The sequence below is a fragment of the Gorilla gorilla genome, chromosome 15, assembly GCF_029281585.2.
Source record: "Gorilla gorilla gorilla isolate KB3781 chromosome 15, NHGRI_mGorGor1-v2.1_pri, whole genome shotgun sequence".
Taxonomy (NCBI): domain Eukaryota; kingdom Metazoa; phylum Chordata; class Mammalia; order Primates; family Hominidae; genus Gorilla; species Gorilla gorilla.
Genome location: NC_073239.2, coordinates 107,752,280 through 107,776,887, shown reverse-complemented (window position 1 = coordinate 107,776,887; position 24,608 = coordinate 107,752,280). Strand labels below are relative to the sequence as shown.

Here is a 24,608-nt window from a genome sequence, read left to right as displayed (position 1 = left end):
AGTGCTGGGATTACAGGTGTGAGCTACCGCGCCTGGCCTGCCCACACTCTCTCTGCTGCCTGCCTTCCCTGGCCCACACAATCTCTGAGTCTGATAACAGGCATTCAGGCTGTATCAGTCATTCAACGCATATTTGAGGGCCCAGACCAAGTGCCAGGGTCTCATCCTTAGAAGAGTGTTCTGTACACATCACTTAAAACTCTGCTTCTCTCTGGGCAAAGGGTCAGCGCCCTTAGACTGCAACAAAACAGAGGCATTACGCAAGTTCCTAGATACCTCTTAAAAAGGAAGGCCTGGTGGGCTGAGGACCAGCGTAATAGCTGCCAGGCTCCTTCAGCATCAGGGACATTCCAACCGTCCCTCACACTGTAGTTCATTCGAAAATAACTTCCTAGAATAGACAGTGCTGTCAGCATCTTTCTGCTGACCATAGACTACTCTGGGCAGTATTTTGAAAATGAAACTGATGTATCAAAAGCTTGCAACAGGAAGCAGCAAGGTTGACTTGACTGCCTTTCCTTGTGGGGAGCCCTGGGCTGTGACCCAGGGTCATGAGAGTGGGTCCCCTGGGCATGCAGCAGGGACCAAGAGCTTAGTTCTCTGTTCCCCCACTGTCCCACTGAATGGCCACATAACCCTGGGCAAGTCGCCTGGGTCTGTTTCCACGTCTGTGGAACAAAGCTGGTGTTCGGTGCTCCCAACACAGTGGGTTAGAGGACCACAATGGGCAAATAAAAGGCTACCAATGGACATTCTCTCAGTGTTGCTAAATGGTTAGAGTTAATAGTGCGTTTGGCCTGGATTGAAACAAAACTAAACAACCCTCCACTTTTACTAAAGAAAATGAGGGCTCACCCAAAATAAGTAAACCCAGTCTCTGGAGTGAGTAAGAGCTCTTTTTTCTGGGTATTTTCACTGCTCTCTTAAGAAGGGCCTGACCCATCTCGCTCAGGGGAAATAAGCGCTGGGTGGAAATAAGGGAAATCGAACCGCGGTTTTAGGTCCGGGCTCTGGCAGGCACCGCCTCCGCCCCGCCTCGCTCCGCCCTGCGGCCCCCGCCGCGGCCCCGCGAAGGATCCGCCAATGAAGCGCCCAGGAACTGCATGACCTCATCAGGAGGCTCCCTCATTGGCTGCCGCCGCCGCCGCGCCTGGTCGGCTCGTTCCGTTCGATTCCAGAAAGCCGCGCCGGCCCCAGTCCCCATGGGCTGAAGGCAGGTTGAGTTCTTCACCGGTCTGCGAGCCTCGAAGGCTTCTTTCAGACAGCAGACCTCTTAGAAGCGCAAGGCTGCTTTCTGACAAAGAATCAAGTGTTCCTTTCAACCAGCCAAGGGACTGGTTTTCTCGCTGACCCTTTGACAGGTATGTTCCCGGGATTTTGCTGGGACCTTCATCTTCCCCTCCCTACGTCCGTGACACATCTGGCTTCCCACTCGTTTCAGTCGTGTGTTCTGTGGAGTTTTCTCTTGCTTCGCAGTAGATGGACTTCTGAAGCCCCACCTTACCGATAAATGCCAGTGATCAGCTCCCCCCACAGCTAACCCGGGAATTAGTCCACTGACACCCCCAGAGAGGGGACACGCCTTTCACAAGGTCACACGGCAGGTCAGTTACAGAGATGAAAATCAAATCCAGGTTTCCTAACTTCAAGAGTTTTTTCAGACGCCTTATTATTATTATTCGTTTTATTTTTATTTTTCATTTTTTTATTTTTTTGAGATGGAGTCTCACTCTGTCACCCAGGGTGGAGTGCAGTGGAGTGATCTTGGTTCACTGCAATCTCTGCTTCCCGGGTTTAAGCGATTCTTCTGCCTCAGCCTCCCGAGTAGCTGGGATTACAAGTGCCCACCACCACACCCGGCTAATTTTTGTATTTTTAATAGAGACGGGTTTCATCATGTTGGCCAGGCTGGTCTCGAACTCCTGACCTCAGGTGATCCACCCGCCTCGGCCTCCCAAAGTGCTTGGGACTACAGCTGTGAGCCATCTCACCTGGTAATTATTGTTATTATGTTTTAATTTGCTGCCTGAGAGCTCAGAAAGGAACCTCAGCTGGATGGGAGCACCCATATACCAATCCCATTCCAGCCACTCTCACTTTGACGGGACAGAATCAACGACCAGAGCCCAGGACCTCCTCGACTAGCACTCTCCTCTTAAAAATAAGGAAACTGAAGGGTACCTGATCATGAACAAGTTGATGGGCAGCACTTGACCCAGACCTTTTACTTCTTACCCCTCCACCCCGGTTTGGACTCCCAAATGTGGGGAGGAATGGAATGCCCTACCAGTCCCCAGGGAATGGTTCATGCAGTCAGCATGGTTTTAGTACCTTTAGTATTTGATTTGGGAGAAAGATAACAATCAGAAGTGTCCGTATGCCTCACCAGCTGTCCAGCAGATCCCATAAACCTTCACCCCCAACCCTTCTGACCACCAAGTGCTTTGCTGCAGGAAAGGAGACCAGATTGTTGGGTTTTTCTCATCTGATGGTTGGGGGTGATCTGGGACTGCATATGTCTGAATACTGTGACCCTATTTTGAGTGCAAGAGTTTTGAAAACCCAGGACCACTTTGTTAGATGGTGAGGGTTGGTGAGCAGACTGGACCTGAGATCCTTTTTCAAGGCTTGGCTTGGGGGTAACATTCTCCAGGAAGACTTACTGGAGCACCCACCACAGTTAATTCCTGGCGTTCCTCTGGGTCCAGCTGCAGAGCTGTTGCTCACTTCTTTCCCCCACTAGACTGTGAGTTCCTTGAGGGATGGGACCATACCCTACACAATATTGTATCACTAAGGCCTAACACTGTGTCCGGCATATAGTAGGTACTCAATAAACGTTTGTTGAATTGAACTGTGGAAACCTTGCACCCTATTGGCCTTGTGCAGGGGAAGATCACTCACAATTCCTCACTGAAGCAGATCCTGTGTCTATCAGGCTCCTTCACACAAAATGAGAATTAGTTTCTTTTTTTCATAGTAACATGTCCAAAGTGCAAACTTCAAACCTGTTTGCTGATACAACTCCCCAGGAACAACCAGGTCCCTTGTGCGCACCTAGTTCGTGATTTCTCTTTAAAACTCCTGATGTCAGCTGGGCGTGGTGGCTCACACCTGTAATCCCAGCACTTTGGGAGGCTGAGGTGGACAGACCACTTGAGGTAGGGAGTTCGAGACCAGACTGGCCAACATGGTGAAATCCCGTCTCTACTAAAAAATACAAAAATTAGGCAGGCGTGGTGGCATATGCCAGTAAGCTCAGCTACTTGGGAAGGTAAGGCACAAGGATCACTTGAACCCCAGAGGCAGAAGTTGCAGTGAGCCAAGATTGTGCCACTGCATTCCAGCCTGGGCGACAGAGCAAGACTTTAATCTCAAAAAACAAACAAACAAACTCCTGATATGTGAATCAACAACATCATTTAAATCAAACCATTCTGCCAGGCGCAGTGGGTCACACCTGTAATCCCAGCACTTCGGGAGGCCGAGGTGGGCAGATCACCTGAGGTCAGGAGTTCAAGACCAGCCTAGCCAATATGGTGAAACCCTGTCTCTACTAAAAAATGCAAACATTAGCTGGGCATGGTGGCAGATTCCTGTAATCCCAGCTACTTGGGAGGCTGAGGCAGGGAGAATTGCTGGAACCCAGGAGGCAGAGGTTGCAGTGAGCTGAGATCAAGCCACTGCACTCCAACCTGGGTGACAGAGTGAGACTCCATCTAAAAAAAAAAAAAAATTAAATAAATAAAACCATTCCACGTGTTTTCTTCTGTGCCTGGTCTGCTAGGAAGCTCAGAAATCAGTCTAGCCTTATGCTGAGGAACAGTTAGTCTCCTCCCTGTTGGCAGATACACCTTTCTCCCCCATATCTGAATAGTTTCCCATCTTTGCTTTGATGTTCATTTACAGATATAGGTGGGTATTTTATCACAAACCCAGTCTATGCCTTTTTTGGAGAAGATAGGACAGGTGGGGTACAGGGTAACACGGAAGTGTCCCCAGAACTCTGAGTGTGAGGAAAACACTCATGAAGATTCCTATTACAGGCAGGGCATCACAGCTCACACCTGTACTGCCAGCAGTTTGGGAGGCCAAGGTGGGTGGATCACTCAAGCTTAGGAGCTCAAACCAGCCTAGGCCACAAAGCAAGACCCCCATCTCTACAAAATTAAAAAAAGTTAGCTGGACATGGCGGCGCTACTTGGGAGATTGAAGCAGGAGGATTGGTTGAGCCCAGGAGTTCAAGGCTGCAGTGAGCTATGATGGTGCCACTGCATGCCAGCCCAAGAGACACAAAGCAAGACCCTGTCTCTAAAAAAAACAAAGAAAGAAAGAAAAAAAAAGGGCAGGCGGGGTGGCTCATGCCTGTAATCCCAGCACTTTGGGAGGCCGAGGCGGGCGGATCACGAGGTCTGGAGTTCGAGATCATCCTGGCCAACATGGTGAAACCCTGTCTCTACTAAAAATACAATAAATGGCCAGGCATAGTGGCTCACGCCTGTAATCCTAGCACTTTGGGAAGCCAAGGTGGGCGGATCACGAGGTCAGGAGATCGAGACCATCCTGGCTAACATGGTGAAACCCCATCTCTATTAAAAATACAAAAAATCAGCTGGGCGTGGTGGCGGGCACCTGTAGTCCCAGCTACTCAGGAGGCTGAGGTGGGAGAATGGTGTGAACCTGGGAGGTGGAGCTTGCAGTGAGCCGAGATCGCACCACTACACGCCAGCCTGGGCAACAGAGCGAGACTCCGTCTCAAAAAAAAAAAAAAAAAAAAGCTGGGCATGGTGGCTCATGCCTGTAATCCCAGCACTCTGGAAGGCTGAGGTGGGAGGTCACTTGAGGTCAGGAGTTCAAGACTACCCTGGTCAACATAGTGAGACCCTGTCTCTAAAGTAAAAAACAGAACAACAACAACAACAAAAAACCCTCCTGTTACAAAAAAGTTACTATTTTACAGGCTTAAACCAAAATCAGCTTAATTGTTATGGTGTCTAAAGCCTGTGCAAGGTTGGAATGTATGGAGATAAGAAGTAAAAATTCACAGAGCTGGTCCAGCCTCATTCTGGGCAGGGGGACATAGGCTTTGGACATGTGGATATTCTCAACCGTGGAGAAATGGGTTCAACAGTGGGACTGATATTGGGGGAACCAGCCCCCAATATTTCAACATCCGTTCTTTCTATTTTCCCTAAGTGTCAGCAGGTCTGAGAAATATAGAGAAAGAGTACAAAGAGAGGAATTTTACAGCTGGGCCTCCGGGGGTGACGTCACCTATCGGTAGGTCCATGATGTCCGCCTGAGCCACAAAACCAGCAGGTTTTTATTAAGGATTTTAAAAGGGGAGGGGGTGTATGAACAGGGAGTAGGTCACAAAGATCACATGCTTTAAAAGGCAATGAAGATCACAAGGCAAAGGGCGAAGCAAAGATCACAAGGCAAAGGGCGAAGCAAAGATCACAAGGCAAAGGGCAAAATTAGAATTACTGATGAGGGTCTATGTTCAGCTGTGCACATATTGTCTTGATAAACATCTTAAACAACAGAAAACAGTGTTCGAGAGCAGAGAACCAGTCTGACCACAAATTTACCAGGGTGGGATCTTTTCCCCACCCTAATAAGCCTGAGGGTACTGTACTGCAGGAGACCAGGGCATAGTTCAGTCCTTATCTCAACCATGTAAGACAGACACTCCCAGAGCGGCCGTTTATAGACCTCCCCCCAGGAATGCATTCCTTCCCCAGGGTATTAATTATTAATATTCCTTGCTGGCAAAAGAATTCAGCGATATCTCTCCTACTTGCACGTCTGTTTATAGGCTCTCTGCAAGGAGAAAAATATGGCTCTATTTTGCCCGACCCCACAGGCAGTCAGACCTTATGGTTGTCTTCCCTTGTTCCCTGAAAATCGCTGTTATTCTGTTCTTTTTCAAGGTGCACTGATTTCATATTGTTTAAACACACATGTTTTACAATCAATTTATACAATAGTGGTCCTGAGGTGACGTACATTCTCAGCTTACAAATATAACAGGATTAAGAGATTAAAGTAAAGACAGGCATAAGAAATTATAAGAATATTATTTGGGAACTGATAAATGTCCATGAAATCTTCATAATTTATGGTCAGAGATTGCAGTAAAGACAGGCATAAGAAATTATTAAAGTATTAACTCTGGGAACTGATAAATGTCCATGAAATCTTCACAATTTATGTTCCTCTGCCGCAGCTCCAGCCGGTCCCTCCGTTCGGGGTCCCTGACTTCCTGCAACAGACCGAGATGGCCTTCTGAGCTTTTCCAGGGCTGACGACCACCTTCTTGATACCTTCCCCTCTCTCGTTCTGAATCCGTGCCCACCAGGTAAGTTAAGGATGATTTCAGCTTTGCATGCTTCCTGACACTAAGAGTGGGGTCTCCTGATTATGAGATACTGGGGGTTGGCTTCTACTGCAAATGAGAGTTGGCATGGGATTGAAACAGTGGTCTCTGGTGGGCTTCATTAGTGAGACTAGGCAGAGCACCCTGGAACACTGACATATTTCTAGACTTGCAAAGCTGAAACTTTAGACCATGGTTTCTACACCTGACTCATGCTACCCAGGGCCCTCCCTGAGCAGCCAACTAGCCTCCTCCATCTGGCTGTCCCTCTCAGATGGCAACAGATGGTAAATTAGAAGCACCAGCTTTGGTGCCTATAGTGGAGTTGCCCAGCAAGTTTCCCACTGCTTTGTCCCTACAATGGGAATCATAGTTCCAGGCAGCTGGAAGTGGCTCTTTGGAAGAAAGTTAGGGGACCCTCAGGGAACTCCAAGGGGGAGGGGCACAGAGCCATCCTGAATCCATCCTCAGAAACCCCGCTCAAGACAATGATGGCACTGATGCGACTTTTTTTTTTTTTTTTTTTTTTAAGATGGACCCTGGCTCTTGTTGCCCAGACTGGGGTGCAATGGCGCAATCTTGGCTCACCATAACCTCCGCCTCCTGGGTTCAAGCGATTCTCTTGCCTCAGCCTCCCAAGTAGGCGGGATTACAGGCATGCGCCACCTTGCCTGGCTAATTTTGTATTTTTAGTAGAGACCGGGTTTCTCCACGTTCGTCAGGCTGGTCTCAAATTCCTTCGCCTCCCAAAGTGCTGGGATTACAGGTGTGAGCCACTGTGCGCAGCCTAATGCAGATTTTATAAACAATAACCTTGTCCATTAAAGCAAACCTGCAGACTCGAGGTCTGATAAACCTGGAGGTTGGATAATTCAAGTGTAGCACAGTCATGCCATGGAATATTACACACCAGAGAAAAGAAGACACGACGCCATTTTTAGAAAGCTCAAAACAAGTGAAAACAAATGATATCGTGTATAGCAGGGGTCCCCAACCCCTGGACCACAGACTGGTACTGGCTAGTGGCCCATTAGGAACCACACCACACAGCAGGAGGTGAGTCGTGGGTGAGCAAGCAAAACTTCACCTGTATTTACAACTGCTCCCCATGGCTCACATTACCACCTGAGCTCCGCCTTCTGTCAGATCAGCGGCAGCATTAGAGTCTCATAGGAGCACAAACCCTGCTGTGAACTATGCATGTGAGGGATCTAGGTTGCACACTCCTTATGAGAATCTAATGCCTGTCTCTCATCACCCCCAGATGGGGCCGTCTAGTTGCAGGAAAACAAGCTCAGGGCTCCGACTGATTCTACATGATGGTGAGTTTTATAATTATTTCATTATATATTATAAGGCAATAAGAATAGAAATAAAGTGCACAATAAATGTAATGCGCTTGAATCAGCCCAAAACCATCCCCCCACCTCCCCCTACCCATGGAAAAATAGTCTTCCATGAAACTGGTCCTTGGTGCCAAAAAGCTTGGAGACCTCTGGTGTATAGGGTTACATGTTGTACTCACATTATAAGAAGTGGCAGAAAGCAAGTTTAGTGATAAAACTAGCTAAAAAACAAAGCAAGGGTATAACAAACACAAAAATCACAATGTAGTTAACTCTGGGATAGCCAATAGTTTCCCTGGTGTTCATCTTATTATTTTATTATGTAGGTGCCCCTTGATTCTGGGTATTTTTGTATGTATCAAATATTACATAATTAAAAGCCAGCCGAAGCCAGCTATCATGACTGCACTCTCATTACTCATGCCCCGGGCCTGCAAGCTGTGGTGTGGTTTCCAGGTTCCCCGTGAGCATCGCCACAGCCACCGCCCACAGCACCAGCTGCTGATGGCTCACACCTCCTGGGGCTGCAAGGCCTGTCCCTGGCTCTGGCAGCGAGATGACAGGGCTGTTGCCCCAGCAGGGTGAGGCCAAAGGTTAGAGGTGATCATTCTTTCTGCTGGCACACTGAGGCCCCTTGTGGATCCCCGTTTCTGGGTTTCTGTCTCCCCCTTCAACCTGCCCATCGGCTTCAGACAGTGGATCCCCACTTCCCTGTGGGGCTGTTCACCGGGATGCTCACCTGCCCAATCCCAGCCCCTCCACCTTCCTTTGGCTCATTCATTCATTCAACCTGTATTGACTGAATACTCACCGTGCATCAGGCACCGTTCTCAGTGCTGGGAATGCTGTTGTGAACAGAACCACACACAAATCCCTGCCATCCTGGGGCTTTTGCTCTAGTGAGGGGAGGCAGATAATACACACTCAGTTAATAACCATAGATCAGGTGGGACAAGAAGAAAACTACAGCAGGGTGAGGGGGTAAGGGTGAAGGGAATGAGGGGGAGCAAATGTGCACAGAGTGGTCGGGGAAGGTCTCTGTGAGGATGTGACCTCCCTCACTGCCTTCAGAAGGAAGGTAGGGAGGGACCACATGGGTTTCTGGGGAAGAACCTTCCAGGCCAGGCGAGGGAGGAGAAAGGGCAAAGTTATGACCCCTCCTCCCACCAGTGTCTCCTTCCCCTAAGCTCTCTCCATCCTACCCTGGCCACAGTCCCTCTCTCATTCTCTCTCTCTGTTTTCTCTCTCACGCCCGCTCCCTTGCTGCTCACCTCTTCCCTTATTCTGATTGCACAGGGAATCTAGGCTTTCGGAGATGAGGACTGGGAGGTCTCCAGACCACACAAGCCCCCTATTTGCACTGGCCTTTGGAATGAGCCTACAGCCTGCCTCCACTGCTCCTGGTACCCCAGCTGTTCTCAAGGAATTGGCCAGAAGTCAGACTCCCTTCCCAGCCATCCTCCACTTCTTTCCTGCCAGGCACCACAGGCCCCTTGGTGGGATTGGGCCTATAGGCTGTGATTTTCCACATCCTTGTCAAACCTGTACTACCTGATTGCCTAGAGGAAAAGATACTGCCTTAATTACTATTATGAGCATGAATGCCTTCTTACTCTTGAATTTAGCTGAGTGCTGCCTGCAGGTAAAGTCACCTGGAGAACCATCCAGGGACTTTGTCCTCATAGGATCACTTGTACCTCCCTAGGGTTGCTGTGGCAGCTGCCAGAGTGGCCTGAGCCATGGATGAGGGACAGGATATGGAAGGCAGAGGCAGAAACGAGCCCAGAGGCCACAGGGCCCAGCTCTCAGGCTCCCACGGGGAAGCCCAGAGGGTTCCTTCTCTCTCCTGCTTCAGGCTGACAATGTTTGTCAGCCTCTGCTCCCAACCCCTATACCCAGCAACCTCTGCGCCCAAGCACATGGTCTGAAGAATATTCTGGCGTTGGGCCCCTGTAGGTGGCCTGCCGTGAAGGTGGAAGCCTGGAACGTAGTGACATGGATTCATCACTGGGATGTTTCATCCTAAGGAAACGCACTCGCAGGCGGCTCTAGACCTTGGGGACTCCAGCCTCGTTCATTTAAGCTCCCACAATGCGCCAGGCCCTATGCGGCTTGCAAGGGGCAGAGAGACACAGAATGACAGCCGACATGGCACTCTATTGGTGCACTGGCACTATTTTTTTTTTTTTTTTGAGATGGAGTCTTGCTCTGTCACCCAGGCTGGAGTGCAGTGGCATGATGGAGATGCAACCTTTACCTCATGGGTTCAAGCGATTCTCCTGCCTCAGCCTCCCGAGTAGCTGGGACTACAGGCGCCCACCACCATGCCCGGCTAACTTTTTTGTATTTTTAGTAGAGACGGGGTTTCACCATGTTAGCCAGAAAGGTCTCGATCTTCTGACCTCATGATCCACCCAAAGTGCTGGGATTACAGGCGTGAGCCACAGAGCCTGGCATGCTGGCACTGTTCTCTGTGCCCTACCTGTATTTCCTCATTTCCTCCTCAACCAGCTCCAGGGGGAGGTATCACAGCCAAGAAATGGAGGCCTGGGGATGTTAAATGCCATGGCCCAGGCAGCATCCGTCCTCATGAAGCCACCTTATCAGGTAGGGAGGCAGACAGACGGCCCTCATCATTTACCTTCCAGTGTGGCAACTGAGGCAGTGTATGCGTTAGTCATGATTAAGACCCTGCCCCTTCCCAGAGGGAGATGGCAAGTGCTGTCACACAAGGTCTGTCAGATGTTGAGCAAGGCTGCCCAGTAACCTTTGGCCCGTGTCTGAAAGAAGGCACAGGAATCTGTCTCCTGGTCCAGATGGAGAACATTCACAGCAAATCTGGAGAGACAGACTGGAGTTGGGAGAACAGGAGGGTGTCAGGAGAGAGGAAATATCTCCTGTGGAGATTTCTTCTCCTTCCCTTCCTGCTCCCTCTTGGTGGAAGCTAAGGGCCGGGGCACTAAAGGGTCCCCTGTTGAAACTCTAACGTTCTAGTTCTCCTTTCCCTGGGCTGTTCACAGTGTCCAGGGCCTGTCAGCTCAACTTCCGTCACCTTGGCAGTCCCTGAGGCGCCTGAAAGTGATACTGGTCACATCAGAAAACATCTCCTGATCTTTCCTCCTCACCTCTCTTAAATGTCTGTGATTCAGCCTCCTCATTGGTAAACTGAGGTCCACAGTGTGTGTTCTTCATCAACTCCGGTGGTGGGGGAGTTGTGGTGGGGATAAGAACCTGCGTGTGACTGCTCTTGGAAAGTTGGAGTAAGGGCACCCAGAAGGAATGACGACGACCCCTCAGTGCCTCCTCGTGACTGTGGGCAGGCTACGGACCCTTCCAGACTGACAGCTTCACTCTCAAATGCAGGACCCAGAATCCAACACTGCCACCACCACAGCTATTTCCCTGGCAGTATTCTCAACACTGCAGTCACAGTGATAGTCCAAAGTGTAGGTCTGATCATGCCACTCTTCTGTGAAAAGCCCTGCAGGGCTGCTCCATGTCACCAGAGTAAAAGTCAAAGTTTTTTTTTTTTTTTTTTTTTTGAGACGGAGTCTCTCTCTGTTGCCCAGGCTGGAGTGCAGTGCTGCCATCTCAGCTCACTGCAAACTCCGCCTCCCGGGTTCACACCATTCTCCTGCCTCAGCCTCCCCAGTAGCTGGGACTACAGGCGCCCGCCACCACGCCCAGCTAATTTTTAAAAATATTTTTAGTAGAGACAGGTTTCACCATGTTAGCTAGAATGGTCTCGATCTTCTGACCTCGTGATCCGCCCACCTCGGCCTCCCAAAGTGCTGGGATTACAGGCATGAGCCACCGCGCCCAGCCAAAAGCCAAAGTCTTATAATGGCCCACCAGGCACTACACAGAACTCCCCCCAACCTCTCAGAGCTCATCTCCTGCCTCGGCCCCTCTCCTTCGCTCCACCCAGCCCCTCTGGCCTCTGCCATTTCTCCATCCCACCCAGTGTGCTCTAACCCCAGAGCCTTCGCACTTGTGGTGTTCTCTGCCTGGGATACTCCTCCCCCAGAGATATCCTCATGGCTCCCCCTTAGTTTCTTCAAGTCTAATGCCACCTCCGTGAGGCCATCCCTGACTGCCCCATTTTAAATGGCAACACTTGCTCAGGCTGAAGTGCGTTCACTGCTCACTGCAGCCTCCACCTTCTGGGCTCAAGCAATCATCCTGCCTCAGCCTCCTGAGTAGCTGGGATTACAGGCATGAGCCACCCGCCTGTCCCAACTCTTTATGTTCCTCACTGAACCCTTCCCTGTTTCTTCAAATAGCCATTTTTACAGTCTAGTTTACTATTTTATTTTGCTTATTTTTTCCCCCAAACTGGAATGTAAGCTCTCTCAAGCCAGGAATTTTGTTTTTTTTTTAGCTCACAATTCTATCTCTGGCACCTAAAGCAGCGCCCAGCACATAGTAGGTGATCACTAGACAGTTGATTCACCGAGAGAACACAGAGGGACACCTCCCTAGGTCTCAGTCTAGGTGGCCAAGACAGGAGGCCCCACCAGTGACTGTGCCTTCCCCTCAGGGGGTCCGAGAGCTGGTGTGTGAGAGTGGCAGCCCCTGCCTGGCTCCGCTCAGCCATCTAGGGCACCCCTGGCAGGTGCTGTGCCTTGCCTGGGATGGAGGAGTCTCCGTCCACCTCTGGCTGGGTAGGGGCTAAGGCTGCGGGGCAGAGGGGCACCTGCTAAGGGGCACAGGCCAACTGGGCCCCAGGGAACCGCTGGCCACCTGAGATGGCAGGACAAACTCGGGCAGGCCTCCCCCCACCCCTCACACCCGGCTCTCTGGTCCCACTGGGCGGTGACCTTCCCCAGGGTCACTGCCCTTTCTTGGCCCTACTCCTGGGGATCGAACCCGCTCCCAGGCTGTCGCTAGCTCCCTCCCGATCCTCTCCCTCCCCTTCATCCTGCCCAGACCCCTACCCCACCAGACCCCTCACCCGCCCTTGGTCAGATCTCTCTCCTACCCCGCTCCCCCACCCCCATCCCCACTTCCCCTCTGTCTTCACCCCGCCCCAGACACCCCCAGTCCCTCTCCCTGTCCTCCATGCCCACCCCGCCTTTCCTCTCTCGGGCCCCTGTCTCCCGCCCTAGCCCCCGCCCCAGCCCCCGCCCCTGCCCCAGCCCTGGCTCCGGCCCCGGCCAGTGCTGCGGCTCCGGCCCTGGCCGGCAGGGGCCGCTCCTCCCGGCGCCCGGGGCCCCGCCGCGCCCGCCGCCGCCGCCTGCCTCCCCGCCCCTTCCCCAGCCGGCGCTCCCGTTACGCCGCGGAGCCGGGAGCCGGAGCCCGAGCCCGCGGCGGCGGCGGGAGGCGGCGAGGGGGCGCCGCGGCGGCGGCGGTGGGGCCTGCGGGGCGGGCGGCCGGGCCCGGCCAGGCCGCGATGGCGACCAAGAAGGCAGGCTCGCGGCTGGAGACGGAGATCGAGCGCTGCCGCTCCGAGTGCCAGTGGGAGCGGATCCCTGAGCTCGTCAAGCAGCTGTCGGCCAAGCTCATCGCCAATGGTACGCGCCGGGCGCGCCGGCCTGGGCTGCGGGGGGCGCCGCGGCCTCCGCGGGAACGGGCCCCCGAGGCGCGGCCGGGCGCGGGGCGCGGGCAGGGGCGCGGCCGGGCCGCGAGGGAGCTGCGGCCCAGGGGATGTGCGCGGGACCGGGGCCTGGGGGAGCCCAGGTGCCCCGGAGTCACGCGGTGTGGGGTCCCGGGGGGCGCCAGGGGCTGTCCCGGCGTCTGGGTTTCAAACGTGCAGGGCGGGCTTCTGCGGAGTCTGGGGTGTCCGGGGGTCTCAGCGAGTCCGCTGCTCCACTGGGACCACAGGAGGTCAGGGGCCGGCCTGGGGCTTCTAAGAAGTTGGAGGTGATGTGGTGAGGGGGTCCCTCAGGACATGGGTGAAGTCCACAGTGTGTGTATGGTGTGCTCAGGGAATCAGGATGTGTTTATGGGGTCTTGAGAATGGGGTGTTGTACATAGACCCCTGGGGAATCTGGTTTGTAAACATATGGTGTTTAAGGGGTTCTGGGTGGAAGCGCAGACTCGAGGTGTGTGGGCTGGTGGTAGAAAGCAGGCTGGGATGTGCGTCCTGGCGTTCGGAGAAGTAGCATCAAGGCTGCCGACCTAGAGAGGTCAGGGTTGGGAATAGAGGAGAAATAGAGTCAGGGGGACCTGGAGGGAGAATATTGTGGAGCGAGATGGGAATGTGGTTGAAGAATGCCGGGAGATGGAGTTGGGTGGGTGAGGGGTTGGTGCCTGGGCCAGAAGGGGGTCTGAGGCAGCCTCTGAGTAGGAGCCTGGTGCCTGGAGTTGGTTCATGACCCCTTTAACTGGATTGGTTCTTGTACCCAATCAAATAAAATTGCATCCAGAATCCCATTCCAGTGCACAGCTCCACGTGGCCTTATTTGTTTTGGAAGCGAGTATCTTTAATATTTGCTTGTCTTTTAGCACCCGCCTAAAGCGCAGGCACCAGCACACCGTGGCCAGAGGTTAGAGGGTTTGTCTCATTTCATCCTGGGCTTCCCCAGGCCGAGTGAGCACATGTTGGCTGAACAAATGAATGAAAGAGTGAATGAATGGATGGCGGGGCTGCTCTAAGAAAGGACATCTGCACTATTTTCAACCTTCTCACTTCAGACTACCCAGAAAGGAGAGGGATGTCACGTGTCCTCCTGGAGGGTAGTTTATGTTTGTGTCCTATGGTATTAGTGCCTGGAAATTAGAACTTGGTTTTGCGCACTCTCAATGATGGGTGCGTGCTGTGGGCAGGTACCTTCTGGGTGAACGCAGGTGCCATGGTGTGTCAGGGGCATGGAGATAGCACCGACCCTACACGGGCTCCACTTGGTGGAAAATGTGGACTCTTCTCAGTTATGCCAGCCTTTGAGGAGATGGTGTTCAGTGCCCTGGGCCCCAGAGGCAGCTTGCCCTTGCCCTCCGTGTCGGGCTCACCTGCTTCTCCGCTTACCTGCAGCATTTTCTCTTTTCCTCTCGGAGTTGCACAGTCCTGGGTCTACTTTGTGGCTTCCCAGCGGTGTAAGCATAATGACACCTTCTGTGCAGGTTGATTTTAGGATTAAATGGGTTTATTTGTGAGCCTCCTGGTCTTTTTTCTTCTGAATCCACTTGTTTCCTGCTGTCTTTGCTTATTCATTCACCCAATATTTGCGTGCCCACCTGTGCCAGTCACAGAACAGTGGTGAACAGCACTGACCAAGCCCCTGCCCTTATGCCCTCACCCTGCTCTCAGGAGGCAGGCAGGTGATAAGCAAATATGGAAATAAATAAACAGCACAGCTTCAGATAGTGAGAAGTGATTGAAACAAAACAGATGAGTTAATGTGATTGAGAATGACAGGCAGATGAAGGGGGACTCAAGCTATGATGGTCCCTGGAATGAGAGGGTAGATGGGTTTTTGGTGGCCTGGGCCCTTCCTATTCACCTTCATGGCCCCCGAAAGGCTTAGCTCTCTTCCCAGGGGCTGCTCCCAATGTCCTAAGATGCAGTCATGAGTGGGGCTTGGGGAGTGGGGTTTGCGGGGGCACTGTGGTCCATGGGTCTGTGTGCAAGTTCAGTTTGGGGAAACTCATGGGACATAGATTTTTGTCCTAGAGACTCACATGGTGAGTGGTAGCCATTGATGGCAAAAAGTTACCCAGACTTGAAAAGATCAGACAGAGTGAGTGCTCAGGAAAATAAAACGATGAAGCCAAGAAAAAGATGAAACTAAACTAGAATGATTGTGGCTCTCCTTTGGTGTTTGCAAGAGGGGCCTTCCCTCCCTTTGACTGGTGAGGCCTTCCCACTCTCGGGCTGGTAGAGGGACTTCCTCCTGGCTTTTGGGGGCACCGGCTCCCCCATAGATTCTCGGGTGCATGAGCACAAGTTCTGGGCAGATTTTGCCAAGTCCTGAAGTTAAAGCATCTTCTGCTTAGAATAAGGAAAGCAAGTGAAGGTCACGTTTGTCACACTAAGACAGTTACCATGAAAACAACCACAGGCAAAAAAAAAAAAAAAAAAAAAGAATACAGTGTTTGGAGCCAGCCAGATGGGGGACTGATTCTTGTGACCTTGGCCACTTCTTGACTTTGTGACATTGGCCAAATCACTTAACCACTCTGAGCCTCAGTTTTCTCATTTTAGAACGGGATTTAAATGACTTACCTTGCAGGTGTTGTTATGAGGGTTAAAGTAGCTAATGTCTCTCAGGGCCAGCCACTCATTCCTTCCTTCCTTCCACAAAGATTGAGTACCTGCTCTGTGCTAGCCGCTGTTTTAGGCACTGGAAATACACTGGTAAACAAAACAGACAAAAATGGCAAAAATCTCAGCCCTTATGAAGCTCACATCCCAGTAGGAAAGGGGCAGGGAGACAGATAATCAATATAATCATTAGGTAAAGTTTACAGGGTGTCAGACGGTGGTCAGTGCTATCAAAGAGAAAAAGGGGAAGGTGAATAGGTGCTTTGGAGTGGGCTGGGAGTGGGGGATGCAGGAACTACTAGTTTAAATAGGGTGGCCCTGAAAGGTGTCCCCAAGAAGGCAACATCTGAGATGAGACCTAAGGAGGTGGAGAAGCGTGTTCTAGGGAGGGAACTTCATGGTTAGAAAGTGGCAGGGCCTGATAGGCCGAGGGTAAGGCTTTGGCTTTCCTGTGAGTGAGACAGGGCTATGGGAGAGTTCTGAGCAGAGGAATCCCTCCTTCCCAAAGCTCCCACTTCTAGTGGGCTTCCCCACCCAGCAGCATTAGCTCCTTACGGGAAGGAAGCGTGGCAGCCCCTCCCCGTTAAGGACTCTAAATAGTGGACACTTTCAGAGTGTACTGCCCCAGCCTGGCTCCTTTGAGATGAATTGGTTTAGATGTTTTGCCAAGAGGTGGATAAGGAAGAAAAGGACAAATGCCAAGTTGAAAAGTGAACCCAGAGGTCTGTCTTCTTCCTCGTACCCTACTGTAGTCACCATTTTCATTGCACCATCTCAAAAAACCCAAGTGTGGTGGTAGCTAGCTGTGCACCAGACCCGGGTGAGTCCCAGTGAGAGAATGGTCACCTAAGTTAAGGGTGGGGGTGGGAGACAGTCCCCCGGAAGCCTAGGCCCTCGTGGGCTGAAGTGTGGCCTGGGGATGAGTGTCAGGGGCACCACCGGGAACCTGTGAGAAATGCGGATTCTTGGGCCGGCTTCAGATGTGCAGGGTTAGAATCCACATCTCAGCAAGGTGTCCAGGGGTCTGGGGGACTCAGAGAAGCCTGAGGTGCCCTGGCTTGGAGCTGAGGCAGCAGCTTGAGCGCTCAGGGATAAAGACAGAGCTGCACATCAGCTTCATGTGGGCTCACAGCTCGGTCCTGGTCTCCGGGAGGACAGGCCCAGCTGTCTTCTCTCTACAGAATGTCACCCTCCAGCCTCCCAATGATGAGGTCACCACTGTGTGTGAAAGTGCAGTGACCTGGCACCGGGGCTAAAATTTGGACCTTACCTGTAGTGGCTAGGTGATCTCCAGCCAGGTTCTTAGCCTCTCGGAGCCTGCCTTTCCTCCCTGCTCAGCCAGCTCAAAATGCCCACTCTCAGGGCACCTGTGAGGATTCAGTGGGATGGTACCTGTCAGCCAGGGCACATGGTCATAATGGGGTTGGTTCCCTGCAGCTGACCCCTTGTGACCCTGGGCAAGGTAGGCCAGGTCCCAGCTGTCAGCCTGGCAGGGAAAAAAGAGAGCGGGGGACCAAGAAATGACACAGTTGAGCTAGTGCCCGGTCAAGACTCCCGCCTATTGCAATGACACAAACAGGCACATTGGAGGTCTGCGACTGTCCTGACGGACGGCCGCTCCCTTTTCTGAGGCAGTGTGGCTTCCCGCCTTCCCCAGCCTGTTAATCTTCTTAGGCAAGCTCGGCGACTGAGTTCACTTAGAAAGATTAGGCCCCAAATGGTAGCTTCTCCCTTGGGAGATCATTGCCTGTCGGATCCTATAAGATTTTGAGACATTTTAATTACCTCGTGGTGATGGGTAGGTAGGGAAATGGTGCCTGAAACAAAGAGTATTTCTGGGGCATAGTTTGGTAAGCAAATGTTTTCAGACCATGAAGAAGAGGATGTGGAGATTTGTGTTGTTTTAAGCACGGGCATCTACAATGATGTGGCTTCCCCTTGGTGGAGGGTGCAGGGTCCTGGGCTCCTAGATGCCACCTGGTCATGCACACCCTCCTGTGAAGAAGAGGAGTCGGGGTGGACTATGGTCCTCCCTGGCTGGCCTGAGGGTCTTCTCTGGAAACAGGACTGAGGTTTAACTGAGAGTCTCTGCTGTGGGGTGAGGCGGCCCCTGTTGTTTAGAGGTGGCTTCTTTGGACATACCTGGGGCATCACAGACTCCTGGGAGCCCAACTCCTCCCAGAACGTGGGGAAGGACACCAGTGAGATCTCCGGTGACCCACTATTATGGCCTTTCTGGGCCAGTCTTCCTGCTTTCAAACACTCTATCCTCTTGTCCTCAGAAGACCACACCTTTGTGGCAGACCATATGTCCTGACTTTTGGATTCGGAAGACTCATTTATTTTACAGTGACCGATTGATGGCACTGAGCTAGGATTGGGGCTTGTGGCCATGGTAGTCAGGGCAGAAGGACTTGGATTTCTTGTGGCTGCGCACAGTGGGGCTGGGGCTGTGCAGCTCGTCCTCAGCCTCATCCATCTGCTTGGTCTGGCCAACCTTTCCAGCATGCCCTCATGTCACCTGCTGCACTGCCTTCATTCCCCCAACTTCCCTCGGCTACTTTGGCCTCCTGGACCCTCCCACACACCTTGCTTATTGTCTGTGCACCTTTGCTCATGCTATTTGACTCTGGAATCCTCTCTGCAGATCAAAAGCCTACCCATCTGTCAAGGTCTGGTTCAAGTTCCTCCCAGCTGTCCTTTCATCACAGAAAAGGCTGTTTGCCTTACAGAAGACAATCATACAATGTTAGAACCAGAGAAGACCTTACAGATTATGCTGTGTAGCAGTTTTCAAACTGTGCTGTCAAGGAACCCCTCTGGGAACATGCTTTAGGGCTCTGGTGGTTGGGTGAGCAGGCCTCACTCGCTGGAGCAGTTACATTTTTCCTTAAGGTTTCCTTTGAAGGAAGGGCTAATACACTTTTAAAACAAAGAAACTTGAAACCCATTGATGTAGTCCAACCTCTTATAGATGACAAAACAGTGCCAGAGAGGGAGATGTCTTCCTTAAAGCCACCAACCAGCAAGTGGCAGAAGCAAGCAGAGTGGGTAAGAGCCCTGACTTGGAGTTGGGTTGCTTGATTTCAAAGCGTGGCTCACCTGCTTCCTATGGGGGGTAACCTTCAACTTGCAAAGCCCCCTTTGGTGACACAACATCCAAAACCCTTTTTCGGAAGCCCTTGGGGCCAGATGTATTTCAGAATGCAGAATTTTTTGGAACATGTTACGTATACTGGACATTATGTGACATTCCCAATGGGGTCTGGGGCAGCATTTTGTAATAAAACGGGTCAGTATTTCTGCATCAAAGAATATGAGCAGTCACTGCAAAAGGGAGAAATAGACTATAAATAGCCTCACATGGGTTCAGTTGAGGTTTCTGCCATCCCATAAATGATTAACAACAAAAAACAACTTTTGGTTTTTAAAGAGTCCTGGATTTCAGAAACTGTAGGTAAGGTATTATGAACCTGTAATAATAGTGCCAAACTTATAGGGAGGTTGTAAGGATCAAATGAAGAAAAAACCAAAATACCTAAAAGTGCTTCTTAGTGCCTGCATAGAGTGAGCCTTCACTAGCTACCAGCTGTTGTCTGTTGCTGGTGGTGGTGGGTGTTATCCACTCCCATCTCCCAGCTCAGGGCTGTTTCCCTCCCCTACTCCACCGATTTTGGCATGTGCCTTGTCTTCTTACCAAATGGTCAGCTTCTAGAGGGCCAATTCTACCTTTCTGGCCCCATGACATGGAGTTGGGCTCACAGCACATGCTGTGTTGAATTGGCTCGGCTTTCATGAGCAGTTGGAACAGGCATAAGTAAGGAAGTCAGGCCGAGGGTTTTCCAAAATGGAAGCGAGGGCCAAGTTACATGAATATTACGTGATGACTCTGGCCCTGAGAAATGGCGTCCTGCAAAGACAAGTGTTTGCCCTTGGGGTTGGTGGGGTCTTGTGAGTCAGGGCCAGCCAGAGGCTCCCTGGTTGTCAATCCAGCATTCTCCACCGCTGTCCCCCAGCCCGGACTCCCACCCATTTTCCTCCTTGATTGGGCCCAGTTTTGTTCAGCTGTCAGCAGTGGTGCTGTGTGCTTCACTGTAGGGGCCCTGGTCCCAGTAGATACACTCCCTTGCTTGTGATTGGCTGAAGTGCAAGCAGGTGAATTAGTTCTGACCAATGAAACGTCAGGGAACATTTGCTCAGTGGAGGAGCTTCTGGGAAAGATTTCCTTGTGCTTAAGGTGACATCCATGCTTAAAAGGGAAGAAGTAGTCTCTCTTTTTCCCCTGGAAATCGTTCATATCTTTGAGGCCTGGAGCTGTGGCCATCTTATGGCCATGAGGGCACCTGACCCAGGAGTAAGGCAGACCCAAGGAGGGTGGCGGTGCAGAGAGACAAGAAGAATCTCACTCGATTATATCACCAGGCTGCTGATGGCAATTGGGCCTGGAGCAGCCCTTCTCTGGACTTCCTGTTATGTGAGAGAATAAATTCCTTCTTGTTGAAGCCACATTGAGTCAGGCGTTTGGTCGTTACTGGCTGCTGAAGGCGTTCTAACTGGTACACCTCTTACTTACCCAGAGCATCCCTGCACCCCAGCTGCCCGGCCAGCTGTGCCCTGGGCACGCAGGAATGGCCTTTTGTTCTTATTCACGTTGGCCACACGTGGGTGGATTCCTGCCCCTCTGAGTGACCTCATGCTTGGTAGATGGTGGCGGGTTGCAGGCCTTTGACATGCGTGAAAGCCAGTGTCTCCCACCTGGGAAGCCCAGGAAGAGGGATGAGGTTTTCTGAGACCTCAAAAGCATTCCCGTCAGCCACCAAGACAAGGATGAGTGGATGTCTGACCCAGAGATAGGTCAAATGGGTGCCATATAAAATATGAAAGATGGCCACAGCCACAGGAAAGCTACTGGAGTGGCTGCAGCCCTTCCACCCATGGGATTTGTCTGTCCCTGCTCATCAAGTGTGGCTAGTGGTGGCAGCACCAGAACCATGTAGAGCAGATCTGGTCTGGTCCTTTTAGAGGCCACCAGGCCTGGAGTCAGAATCTTCTGCATTTGCCCTCCAAGCCACCTTGTACACATCACTTGATCATCTGAAACTGTAGCTGTCCTGACTTGATGAGTGTTAAAATAGTGCTAGCAGGGAAGAAGAATGAACTGCATTTCTTGGGTCTCTCTCTGTCTTTCTCTCTCTCTCTCTTCATTTTTTTTTTTTGTAGAGAGGGGTTTCCCTATGTTGCCCAGTCTGGTCTCGAACTCCTGGGCTCAAGTGATCTTCTTCCCTCGGCCTCCCAAAGTGCTAGGATTACAGGCGTGAGCCACTGTGCCCAGCCTCTTGGGTCTCTCTTGTGTGCCAGATTCTGGCTATGAACTTTTACATAGATCTCAGTTAATCATCACAACACGCGAATGAGGTCAGGGGTAATTCTCATTCAGGCCTTGAGTAGACTGAGGCTAGAGCCGTTAATTGAACTGGATTCTAGCCCACTTCCAACCAGTTTCACTGTTCTTCTATTACACTAATGTTTTTCTAAACTGATTGGATCAAAGAATCACTTCTAGACAGCTTGTTAGAATCCAGATTGCAAAGCCCCACTCCCAGAGATACTGATATAGTAGGTCTAGGGTGGAGCTGGGGTTCTGCATTCTTAAGCTCCCAGTGTTGCAGGTATGCGGCATGCTTTGAGTAATACTAAACTAAGTGTAGTTTATAGATTACCAGACATCTTGGCTGAGGGTGGTGATTCTCTCGGCCCAAGGTAGAAGCTGGAAATCTACATTTGTAAACAGCCTCAGGTAGTTTGAGTAGGCAAGTGTGGGAGCCTTTGCTCTCAACCACAATGGTTAGCATTTAATGTGCACCTACTATGTGTGGGCACAGCACCAGGTATCAGAGGGGCATCAGAAGAAATAGAGTGAGCAGGTCACCAGGCAGGGAAACTTACAGTTCAGGATTGTCGCTCAACCTCTGGGCAGCAGGGTCCCCTGGGGGCTAGTTAGCAACTCGGATGGGCAGGCTGGGCCTGAGCTTCTGCTTCAGGAGGTCTTAGTGGTTTAGAGACTCAGGAAGCAGGATCCCAGGGCCCCAGGTGATTATGGTGCCCGGAGTTCTAGGACCAGACTTTAGACATGGTTGTCCGAGTGGGAGACAGAATGTGACCCTGTAGCCTGAGGACAGCAATGACAGCATTGCTTACGAGCACAGAGGGTGCAGCTGGGAGCCTGGAGAGGTCAGACTCAGTGGCAGTGAGTGGGTAAGCAGGGCCTGGCAGGGCACCAGGAGGAGGATCTTGGGCAGGGTGGTGGCGTGAGGGTGACCAACTCGTCCTGGTTGGCCTGAGACTTTTCTGGTTTTAGCATCCAAAGTCCTGAGTCCCAGAAACTCCCTCAGTCCTGGGCAAGTGGAACAGTAGTTCACCCTTTCAGGTAGATAGAGGTATTTTAGCAAAGGGGAAAGGAACCCCGGGCAGGAGAAAGCAGTGGGCTTTGCCCTGTTAGACCTGGGTTCAGATCTCGGTTCTGTCACTTCCTGCTTGTCTGGCCTCGAGTGAGTGAGTGACTTAACTTCTCTGAGCCTCACTCTTTTTGTTTTTGAGATAGGGTGTCACTCTGTCGCTCAGGCTGGAGTGCAGTGGTGTGATCACGGCTCAGTGCAGCCTCAACCTCGCAGGCTCAAGCAATCCTCCCACCCCAGCCTCCCGAGTAGCTGGGATTACAGGCATGCCCACTTGATTTTTGTATTTTTTGTAGAGATGAGGTTTCACCATGTTACCCAGGCTGGTCTCGAACTCCTGGGCTCAAGTGACCTGCCCGCTTTGGCCTCCCAAAGTGCTGGGATTACAGTGTGAGTCACTGTGCCTGGCCTAAGCCTCACCTTTATCTGCAAGGTTATTTTGTGGAGTAAATGAGACAGTGCAGTTTCCGGCACCAGCATTATTTGAAAGCAGCCTGACTGAGTCAGGAGTCTTGTGTGTGGAAGTAGGATGGAAAGGTTCAGATGATCGGTTTCTTTGCAAGGGGTGCAGGGGGCAGGTGGGCTGATAACAGCAGCAGTGATAGTGGATGTAGCAAGCCCTGCAGCGGGGAGGTGGGGTTCTGGTTGTACTGATTGTGACTCAGGCCCAAAGCTGAAGCAGCGCGGTGTTGGCTGGGTCACAGAACGAGACAGTGCAGAACACGGGCTTCAGCCCACGGCTGCCAGACTCCACAGTCCTCCTCCTCCAGCCGTTCATTCAGTGCTTTGGCGAGCCCAGCACAGAAGGTGGGGGTGCTGTATGTGTAGTGGGGATGCAGACAGGAATGTGACCACTAGACTCTCAGCCCCGGGAGGGTGGGGCTTTTTTCTGGTTTTGTTCATTGCTGTATCCCAACCACCAGTAACAGTGTCTGGCATACAGTTGGTGCTCAATTAATTATTCAATGAAACGGAATTGTTGACTTTTTTTTGTGTTTGTGTCAAGTACTTCCAGGAACAGAGAAGAAACTCTTAAGTTTTTTCTTTCTCATCTGATCAAATCTTTGCATGTCAGCTGCTTATCCTGCATGGGAGGAACCAGGAGGAAGGGCAGTCCCTTCCAGAGGCAAAGGCCACAGCCCCACCTTCCCCGGGGGATCAAGGAGGCCAAGTGCCCCTGGTCATTGAGCTGTGCCCGCCGCAGGGCTCACAGGAGTGGCTCTGATGAGCTGAGGCAGGGCATGGACCCCCTGCAGGGCGGCTAATTCCCCATATCTCTTTGATGAGAGTCTCACTAGTGGTCTCTCTTCGGCTTCAGGCTTTATCTCTCTATACAAGTCCTTGGGAGCTGGTTACTGCAGCCTCACTTAAACCCCAAATAATGCCCGAGGGAAAAGCGAAGCCAGCTCTGGGTACCCTTGAGTTCCTCCTTACCCCGTTCCACCTTGCAGATAGAGGTGAGGCTTAGGCCGGGCGCGGTGGCTCATGCCTGCAATCCCAGCAGTTTGGAAGGCCAAGGTGGGTAGATCCCCTGAGGTGAGGATTTCAAGACCAGCCCGGCCAACATGGTGAAACCCTGTCTCTACTAAAAGTACAAAAAAATTAGCTGGGCATTGTGGTACACGCCTGTAATCGCAGCTACGCGGGAGGCTGAGGCAGGAGAACAGGAGAATTGCCTGAACCCGGGAGGTAGAGGTTGCAGTGAGCCGAGATCGCGCCACTGCACACTACCCTGGGTGACAGAACAAGACTTTGTCTCCAAAAAGAACACCTTGGCCTCTGCCCTTGAGGAGTTTACCTAGATTCATTACTCATCGAACTCTTACTGAACACTTACTGTGTGCCAGCCACTGGCCCGAGGCCCTGGACTGATGTCTAAGATGCACCTGTAACTCTTAGCAGACCCGGGCACGTGCTCAGGACTGGGAGTGGCTGTGGGCGTCCACCCGAGACCTGGTCCCACACCGAAGACTGTTGGTGTCATCTCCAGGGTGGCTGTGTGGCCCTGCCTGCCTGGGGCTCCGGGTGAGTCCTGGCTTGCTGGCGGGGCTGACGGAATGCCCATGACCTTCCCTCCCTGTGGCTTTTGTGGACCTGCATGGTGGACACTTGCTGAGCAGCCTTCCCCAGGGAGGGGTTCAGGTCCCCTCCACCGCTCCTCTGTGGTCCTCATCTCTCCGCAAATGCAGATGGGCTCAGCCCTTTTGCTGTGAGGCCTGGTTCCC

At 51.9% G+C, this 24,608-nt stretch overlaps 1 protein-coding gene and 1 long non-coding RNA gene across 5 annotated transcripts in view; both read left to right on the top strand.

Annotated features, from left to right (window-relative positions):
* The first annotated feature begins 1,161 nt into the window (after positions 1-1,161).
* LOC129526599 (uncharacterized) lies at positions 1,162-9,314 on the top strand. 2 transcript variants are annotated; one of them, XR_008671270.2, is made up of 4 exons: positions 1,162-1,361; positions 6,230-6,361; positions 7,644-7,701; positions 9,022-9,314. It is a non-coding gene; the product is annotated as an uncharacterized lncRNA (long non-coding RNA). The 2 variants fall into 2 exon arrangements; XR_008671271.2 differs by lacking the exon at positions 1,162-1,361 and adding an exon at positions 5,225-5,280 and having other exon boundaries at positions 9,022-9,313.
* A 3,629-nt stretch (positions 9,315-12,943) lies between these two features.
* Positions 12,944-24,608, top strand: part of TTC7B (tetratricopeptide repeat domain 7B) — a 277,826-nt gene continuing 266,161 nt past the window's right edge. For all 3 annotated transcript variants that reach the window (XM_004055569.3, XM_019010165.3, XM_063698113.1), the window contains exon 1: positions 12,944-13,238. In XM_004055569.3, coding sequence (XP_004055617.1) covers positions 13,118-13,238 — 121 coding nt within the window. In that variant the 5' untranslated portion in view covers positions 12,944-13,117. The remainder of the gene's footprint in view (positions 13,239-24,608) is intronic.